Source organism: Pollicipes pollicipes, unplaced genomic scaffold, assembly GCF_011947565.3.
Source record: "Pollicipes pollicipes isolate AB1234 unplaced genomic scaffold, Ppol_2.1 Scaffold_4002;HRSCAF=4701_pilon_pilon_pilon, whole genome shotgun sequence".
In the NCBI taxonomy this organism is placed as follows: Eukaryota; Metazoa; Arthropoda; class Thecostraca; order Pollicipedomorpha; family Pollicipedidae; genus Pollicipes; species Pollicipes pollicipes.
Genome location: NW_023596420.1, coordinates 36,614,123 through 36,622,828, shown reverse-complemented (window position 1 = coordinate 36,622,828; position 8,706 = coordinate 36,614,123). Strand labels below are relative to the sequence as shown.

At 65.8% G+C, this 8,706-nt stretch overlaps 1 protein-coding gene across 1 annotated transcript; it reads left to right on the top strand.

Annotated features, from left to right (window-relative positions):
* Window positions 1-857: 857 nt before the first annotated feature.
* LOC119094435 (rho family-interacting cell polarization regulator 2) lies at window positions 858-7,652 on the top strand. Its single transcript, XM_037217495.1, has 9 exons — window positions 858-878; window positions 3,019-3,285; window positions 3,952-4,066; window positions 4,664-4,833; window positions 5,156-5,301; window positions 5,682-5,835; window positions 6,193-6,324; window positions 6,886-7,071; window positions 7,629-7,652. Exons 1-9 carry the CDS (start codon window positions 858-860, stop codon window positions 7,650-7,652), a joined length of 1,215 nt encoding a protein of 404 aa, XP_037073390.1.
* Window positions 7,653-8,706: the final 1,054 nt, after the last annotated feature.

Genomic DNA, 8,706 nt, shown 5'->3' with positions numbered 1-8,706 from the left:
GGCGACTCGGCATGTGCGGCCGGTCGGCCGGCCGGCCGGTCGGCCGTGGGCCTGCTATTGCCGTGACTCACGCCGATCCGCCGCCAGCCTACTCAGAAGAGCGGCCCGAGCCGCGGAGACGGGGCCGCCGGGCGCCGGCCGGACCCGCTCGGACCGGGCCGCGGAGACGGGGCCGCCGAGCGCCGGCCGGGCCCGCTCGGACCGGGCCGCGGAGACGGGGCCGCCGGGCGCCGGCCGGGCCCGCTCGGACCGGGCCGCGGCCAAGCCGCCAGCCGGCGCCGGCGGTCCGGGGCGCAGGCGCCGCCGCGCGGCTGGCGGGGCGGGGCGGGACGGACGGACCGCATGGCCCCACCCGGTGCCCGCCGGCCCCGCGTCCCTCTCGCCGCCGGCTGGGCCGCCGCCGGCCGTCTCGTGCCCCGTATGCGCCGCCCCCCATCGGTCGGCCTGCGGCTCGTCCGGCACATGTGCCGGGCCGCCGGCGGTCACCGTCGCCCATTCAAGGCGTGTGCGGTTGCGATCGACGTTCGTGGCTGGTGCTCACGGGCACGTGCGCCACGCGCTCGCCCCTGTTTCAGGTGACACTCCTGACCAGTGTATGCGCGTCCAGGTGCGGGGTGTATCGTTGGGTAGCCGTAGCCAGCGTGTGTGCACGTGTGCCCCCCCCCCCCCCCCGCCCCCCAACCGACGACCGCATCGGGACGTTGACACATGTGTCGCCCTGTTGCAGCCGGTACTCGTGGCAGGGCTCGGAGGTGCTGGGTCAGTGCGCGCGCTCGCCGCGCGAGTCGCGCCGCTCGCTGGGCCTGCCGGCCGGCTGCCGGGTGCCCAAGCAGCCCCGCTACCGACGCGCGCTCGCCATGACGGACGCGCTGGTCCGGGTAAGCCCCGCTGACCGGTTTCGGGCCGGTGACGCGGCCCCTGAGTCACCTGGCGCACTCATGGCATCGAACACATAGCCGGCCAACGTCATCACCACCTGCTGCCGACTTTGTAGCCTGTCCACAGCGCCGCCCACTCGGACGAGAGTCGGAGTCACACAGCCGGCGGACGTCATCACCACCTGCTGCCAACTTTGCAGCCTGTTCCACAGCGCCGCCCACTCGGACGAAAGTCGGAGTCGTGCTTGGCTAAGGGGAATACTTATTAGCGGATGTAGCGAATGACTGGCGTTCCTGGAAGGTGTGGCGGGGGCAAGTTTGTCGTGCGGCATTATTTTGAAATGCGATTTAACCAGGCTTCACGTGAACGACTCAAGGTCTTATTCACCCAGATGCTTGTTTATAGATGGCATTCCAGCGGTGCTAATACATCGCGGGCGTTTCAGATATTGGCTAGCTTTGAGTCCTGGACACAGGCTAAGCATGGATTTTTCCACAAAGCCTAAACCCACCATTGAAGTCGTGTCGTGCACTTCAGCATATAACTCCATCGCCATTTCGCCGAACGGCACTGCGAAAGGCCTTGAGCGCTGCGCAGTGCTGCGGCACGGCCGCCTAGCGCCGGCATTGACCTTATAGGTCTGCAGCGCTTTTGGTATAGCTTCCATGGGACAGAGTCGATAAGGCTTCAAGAATTCGGTCGCCAGCCTGCGAGCGGGCCGGACGACCTGACCACCGTAACTTGGTCGATGTCCGAGGGTTCCAGCAGGCTGGGGCCGGGCGGCGGGGCCACCGTAATGGGGTCGGCGTCCGGGGATCCAGCAAGCTAGAACCGAGACACGTTGACAGTCATTCACTCTGCTCCGTTCACGCGCCGCCTTTGCCTTCCCGAGTACCTTGGCAGCATGCGCAAAACAACGCAAACATGAACGACAGCGGTGAGTCAAAAGGGTGCGCAGACGTGTCCCTTGCAACGGCGAGTGTTTGGAGCGTTCGCCGCGCCTTTATCGTAGCGGGGCAGCCGTTCGGAGAAGTGGTGACACGCTGTGCTCGCTTCGCTTTGCGGACATAAACAGCGATTTCGCCATGTGCCGCCGCTCAGAGTGTGAAACACGTCACGGGCCACGGATGGCTTCACGCCAGGGGAAAACGGCCTCCGTTCTTGTCTTGCAGCGCGCTTCGGTGCGTTGTTTCAATGCTAAACCTTATGTGCATAGTTGTCTGAGACCGCTTGAACCGCGTGACGGACCAAGCTCCGGTTCTCTCGGAGGTTACGGACCCAGATCCGGTGCTCCCGGAGGTTACGGACCGAGCTCCGGTGCTCTCGGAGGGTGCGGACCGAGCTCCGGTTGTCTCGGAGGTTACGGACCAAGCTCCAGTTTTCTCGGAGGTTACGGACCGAGCTCTGGTGGTCTCGGAGGTTACGGACCGAACTCCGGTGCTGTCGGAGGTTACGGACCAAGCTCCAGTTTTCTCGGAAGTTACGGACCGAGCTCTGGTGGTCTCGGAGGTTACGGACCGAGCTCCGGTTCTCTCGGAGCTTACGGACCGGGCTCCGGTTCTCTCGGAGGATACTGATCCGTGCAACGTGTTAAGCCCGGTCCAGCTTGGCCTGTGTACGCTATGATGCGTGGTATCGGTTCCCAGGTGCCAGTATATGCGTTCCTGCAGCCAGAGCGCACGATCTTTTTAAGCCAAAGAAAAGAAAAACAATGTAGAGCGACCCACGTATTGAGGTTCGGCTTTTATTAAGTTTTTTATTTCTTCCTTGGCTGGCTGTGGGCTAGCCTTGGCATACATTGGAAGGTTTCCGAATGTTGTGAATCTCATTTGAACAGAGGTGGACGTTCAACAAATCCCCTCGAGTTTCGAATGCTGCAGCTCCGAATGCTCACCCCCAGCCAACAGCATGATGTAACCCGGATGTGGAGGGTTTGACTGTTGCATTACCGCCCGTGTGGAGCCCCTGTTACGTGGGCCCGCTGTGGACTCTGTACCGGGGCGTCTTCTCTGTGTGCCTGGCTGAGCTGATTTCTGAGCTGTGCATGTGCAGCTCCACCGGCCGCCGCCCGGCCCTGTCATGCCGTCGCCGCGTCGCGTCCTGCCCCGCCGTTCCCGACGCGGCCCGCCTGGCCGGCAGGGCGTGCGCGAGTCGATCGCGCTGGAGCGGCAGGAGGCGCTGGCGCTGCGCGACGCGCTCGAGTCGGCCTCGCTGCACTCGGCGCAGTCGCAGGGCCGGCTGTACGAGACCGAGCGGCGGCTGCGCTTCACCGAACGCTACGTCAAGCGGCTCGAGTGCCACCTGGCCGAGATCGAGGAGATGGCGGAGCAGTACGGCAAGCAGCAGCGGTTGCGTGACGCCACCGAGCGGCTGGCGGCCGCCTTCAGCAGCAGCGGCGGCGCGCAGGTGGGAGCCGCGGCAGCCGACAGCGGCAGAGGAACTGGGGCGGGAGCCTGAGCAGGGGCAGAGGGACTGGGGCGGGAGCCGCGGCATTGGCAGAGGGACTGGGGCGGGAGCTGCGGCAGCCGACAGTGGCCGCTGTGTGTCGCTGTCGCTGGTGCCCCCTAACTGCTGGCCTCCTCTGACTGCTGCCGTCAGTTGTGTCGACGGGCAAAGTAAACAGTGTCTAGAGTGATGCAGTTATTTGTGAAATGGGGATAAAATCACTTAAAAAGGTGCTGCAATTGTGCGGGAACAACTTGGTAGCAGATGCTCCTACCCCCCCCCCCCCCCCCCCCTATGTCATGAGTGGTTCTGGTGGAACTCTCTCGCTTTGTTTCCTTAGCAGAAAGATCCATGAATGGCAAACCAGAATGCATGCACCGCATACCGCACGCACGAACCGTCACTGCATTGGACACCGTCCTGAGGCGTACACCGCACCATTCTTAGCGGCCGGCGAGCGTGCGCGCCGCGGCCGCGTCTGGCCGCTGTCGGTGATCTGTCTGTGGTCTGTCGGTGGTTTCGTTGGTCTCGGTGGTCTCGTTGATCTGTCGGCGGTCTGTCTGTGGTCTGTCGGTGCTGTGTCGTTGGTCTCTCCCGCCCGTTTGACCGGCTCTGCCCCGTGGCCAGAGCCAGCGGGGCCTCTCGCAGGCCCGCTCCGGCTTCAAAGAGTGCACTGAGGAGATGTGCCTGATGGAGGCCCAGCTGGAGAACAAGATGGGCACGCTGCTGTTCGAGCTCAAAGGTGAGCTGGGCGCGGCGGAAAGAAACGCTGCGGAATTGGAGGACGAGCACGGCTGGTGTCGTCCACAGACCTGCCGATGGGGTATCTCCCGACGGGATGGCCAAAGGCTTGCACATTGGGTGTTCGTTGCTGTGTATGTTTACGCGGTCCGTTCACGACTGGCGCCAGAGGCCGTGACGGCAGCGAGGGAAATCCAAAGCTGTGTGACATGTAATATTAATTGGTGCCAGGTCTAGCGAGACATGCATGCTGGACAGTGTCCGCTGATTGCTATACGAAAAAGAACACACACACACACAAGAACCTTTGTTTCAGACGATGCAATTCGGAAATAATAAAATAGGAGTTTTATATTGATGCAATACTTGCTCGCCGAGCAACGGCAGCAGCGCCAGTTTTGTTGTGAGCATTTCAGTGCGTGATCGGCGCCTATATTTACCAGCGCTGGTTGAGTAGATGTGTGCCGTGTCGCTACGTCATCTATGCGAGGGCTTATCGGTCCACGCAGAACACTGTGCCTCGACCGCTTCGAGGCACCGCGTGCTGAGCCATGGGCTGCCGGCCTGACTCGGCGGCCGTGCCGCCGCCGCCCCGCAGGCATCCAGGGCTTCGCGCGGCTGTGCGCCGGCGACGTGTACGAGATCTGCGTGCGCCTGGGCGGCCAGGAGTGGCGGTCGCGCGCCACCGTCGGTCGCGAGCAGGAGCAGCGCTGGAGCCGGCCGCGGCGCGTGCTGCGGCCCACGCTCTCCGACCAGCTGGTCATCAAGGTGGGGGATGGCGCCCGCGCGAGCCGCCCGGCATCGGGACGCTCGCGAGGCGGCGCCGGGTCGGGTCGGCGGTTCTCACGGGACGTCGGCTGGCGGAGCGCCCGGTGGTGGACGGCGACAGGGCGGGAGGCGGACCGCTGGCACGTCCGCGTTCACGGACCTACGGCGGCGGCGCGCTGTGCTCTGAGACAGCGCGTGCTGCGGCTTGCCGTCTGCGGTGGCGGTGCTCTGTTCCGCCGCGTGTTTTACGGGTCATGTCTTCGCTGTTGATCGCCTGTCGGGGTGATAAATAGGTGATGCGCCGCGTCCCCTGTCTGCGCAGGCCTCCGAGGTGAAGACGTTAGGGAAGCACGTGCTGGGCACGAAGGTGTGCGAGATAGGGGAGCTGCTGAGCGCGCACACGCAGCAGATGGTGATCTACCTCAACTCGACCGGGTCGCTGAAGCTGACGCTGATCGTGACCTGGAGGTGAGAGCCTGCCGGAGCCGGAGCCGGAGCCGGCTCCTCGCGCCGGGCGCTGGAGGCGGAGCGGGAGCGCGGCGGGCCGGCTCCCGCGCCAGACGCGTCGCCGACCAGAGCCGGGTACGGGTGGCGTGTGCCATTCGCGGGGACGCCCCGTCCTCTGGTCTGCATGCGCCTAAGCATAAACACTGAGTGGGCTGGAAAGCACTGTGTGTGCTTGCGCGTGTGCCGGGTGTAATTCCATCGGGCCGGCGTAGCTCCGGCGTCCGTGTGATGCGCCGCCAGCGCGCCGGCGTGACCCCTGACCCGCCGCGACATCGGCGCCGCGCGCGCCTGGTGGCCCGCTGCCGGCGGCCGGCGGCCGCTGACCCGTGCGGCCGTTCCAGCGCGATCGAGGCGTTCCCGGAGGAGACGCTGAGTCGACAGGCGTCGGCGTCGAGCCCGAGCCTGCGCCGCCGGCCCACCATCAACTCGCCCCGGCTGGGCGGCGACGCTCGCCCCGCCGCCGCCGCCGCCGCCGCCGCCACCGCGGCTGATACGGTGTGTCTCAGGCATACCCCCGCTCCCGGCTCGGGACGTGTGGGAGTGCGACCAGGAGTCCAGTCGGCTTGCTCATGCGCTGAGGCGTGGAATGCGGGGAGGCGCCAGGAGAAGGTCACGCGCTGGTATCATGAGCGTGTTCAGGGGCAAAACGCCGTCTTTCTTCGGGCGAATTTCGTTATCATTTCGGTGTTATTTGTGTATTAAGGATATTTGTGACAATGTGTGTGTGGGCGGCTGTGAATGCTGGCTTGTTTTGAATGCTCCAGCGCCGGTCTTGTCTGTCACCGTGCACTTTGGAAGCCACGGCACCCGGTGGAACTGAACGCTAATGCCGTCCGCTGCCTCGTTATCCAGTACGTGGACGGAAGCGACTCCCTGCTGCTGCCGGCCGACGTGGCCTCCCCCGATCTGTCTGTGGACTCGTCCGACTCGCAGACGCTGCCCAACTCGACGCCAGACATCCTGCGCCGCTCCGCGGGCCCCGCGGTGAGTGGGGGGGGGGGGAGGGGGTGAAAGTTCAGCCGGATCAGCGGTTCCAGGATCCCCTGCTGGCGCCAGGAGGAGCTGGCCTGGTATTGAAAGATAACACGCCCGCTCGCAGACTCGTCTGTGACGTCTGTGACAGACAAATATTGAGAAAGTAGTCTTAACAGAGGTCACAATGTACAGCATCTCAGCAAACAACAGGACATAACATGGGACGACATCAAACGGCTTCCAGCGTTGGATCTCGTGTGCATATAACAACTTTCGAGACTTGCACAAGCATAGTCCCACGCGTCACAGGCGATCTCAAGTGTCATGAAGTGGTGGTCCGCCTCCCGCCGCTTCCCGCCACCCCCTCTGCCCCGCCGCTGTCCGCCGTGCCCCGCCACTGCCGCCCCCCTCCGCTTCCGCCGCTTTCCTCCGCGCCTCTCCGTCTCCCTCCGTCTCCCTCCGCCCCCGCCGCTTCCCTCCGCGCCCCTCCGTCTCCCTCCGCCCCCCCCCCCCCCCCCGTCCCCGCCGCCACCGCCGCCGGACCCTGACGGGCGCCCGGCGACCCGGCAGGCGGACCGTTCGCCGGAGCGCGACAGCTGCAGCAGCGCCGACAGCGTGGAGGCGGCCGAGCCGGACGGCGACGACGGCAGCGCCGCCTACACGCTCCAGAAGCGACCCGAGATGCGCCGCGACTGGTTCGCCACCGTCGAGCGCAAGAACCGCGCGCGCCGCGAGCAGCAGGCCGCCGAGCAGCAGGTGGGTGGGGGTCGGGTCCGGGCGGGACGCTGGCCGGCCCGGGAGGTGGGGACGGCTTGAAGCAGGCCGCTGGTCGACGGGGTCTGGTGGCGCGCCGGTGTGGTTCGCCGGGGCGCTGGACGGGCTGTCGGCGCCGCGTGAGCGGCCGAGACGCTGCTGCTGCCGGGCTGCGATCGAGCGTGGATTGAGACGCTTTCGGCCGCCCGGTGTCTGCTGCCGGCCACGCTGCCCGAGTTGGGGCTCGCCACGCGTGGGGATCCTCTGCCGCCTACTCCCGGTCACCGGTCAGTAAGTTAAGTATCGTTGTTTTGTTAATAAGGAATATAAAAACGTTATGAACCTGCCGCGATGGGTGCCGGATTGCGTTGAACTTGCATCGAGGTGATCTTTTCTGGTGATGTGGGAAATGTGCTCACCACGCGGACATGCCAGAAAACGAACCCGAATAGCCGCTAGCGTGACTGGGGAGTGCCCACTGATCTAGTCCAGGTCCGCTCCAGGCCCGCCCGCTGACTCGGTCCAGGTCCGCTCCAGGCCCGCCCGCTGACCCGGTCCAGGTCCGCTCCAGGCCCGTCCACTGACCCGGTTCAGGTCCGCTCCAGGCCCGCCCGCTGGCCCGGTCCAGGTCCGCTCCAGGCCCGCCCGCTGGCCCGGTCCAGGTCCGCTCCAGGTCCGCCCACTGACCCGGTCCAGGTCCGCTCCAGGCCCGCCCGCTGACCGTCCGGTCCCTCCGTCAGGGCCAGGAGTCGGCGCCGCCGCCGCCGCGGCCCGAGGCGTCCGCGAGCGCCCTCTGGCAGGCCGGCGGCCGTCTGCGTGGCGCGGCGCTGGCGGTGGCGGCGCGGCTGGCCGACGCGGCGCCGGACGCGCCGCTGGCCCGGCTGCGCGCGGCGGCGGCTCGGCTGGCGGCGCGGCCCGCCGGCCCCACCCGACCCCGCCGCTGGTCCCACGACTCGGACGTCAGCGTCGAGTCGGCGCTCGACAAGTTCAGCTTCCTGCAGGGCGAGCACGAGGAGGCCGAGTGCAAGGTGTGACAGACGCCCCGCCCCCCCCCCCCCCCCCCCCTGGCCTGGCGTGGCCGGTGGCCGGTGTGGTTTGTTTGAGGCGAGCATTCAAGGGCAGCGCATTGTGCGGTTTTGACAACAATCAGGAGCGTCAGAGGCTCCCGTTTCTGTGAAATAGCCGTTGTCGGTGTTTCCCCCAGGCTTTGGGCTTGCGTGCAGTATTTGTCTCGGACTTTGTCTGCACAACTTCAGCTATCACGTTCTCGACCCACCCACAGCGTGTTTAGTTTTTTTATTACCTAGCCATGTATGGCCGCTGGAACGAGAACCCGTGTTTGCATGTCTGCAGTACGGCATTTTCTGAGAGCCACGTGCTACTGACGGCTGGACGTTGGAGACATTGTGTCATAGTTGTGCCGTGCGCATGAAACGCCCGACGCCGGCGTGGTCTGTAGAGGTGTGCTCGCGCTGTGTTAGACAGCCCGTTCGCGAGCGTTCTGCCTGTTGACGGCCACATCCGAGGTTGGGGTGCGTTTGCGACGCCGATCCGGCCCGGGCCCGGCCCGCGGTGCGCGGCCGTCCTCGGCGGGCTGGGAGACGGTATGCGGCGCGGTGCGGTGGCCGCCCTCCGTCT

What these genes read in the sequence shown, in the direction of transcription:
- LOC119094435 (XM_037217495.1), top strand. Translation starts at nt 858, where the DNA reads ATGACGGACGCGCTGGTCCGG. An exon ending in TGACGGACGCGCTGGTCCGG is followed by an intron (nt 879 to 3,018) that starts GTAAGCCCCGCT and finishes CCTGGCCGGCAG; the next exon opens with GGCGTGCGCGAGTCGATCGC. An exon ending in GCAGCAGCGGCGGCGCGCAG is followed by an intron (nt 3,286 to 3,951) that starts GTGGGAGCCGCG and finishes CCCCGTGGCCAG; the next exon opens with AGCCAGCGGGGCCTCTCGCA.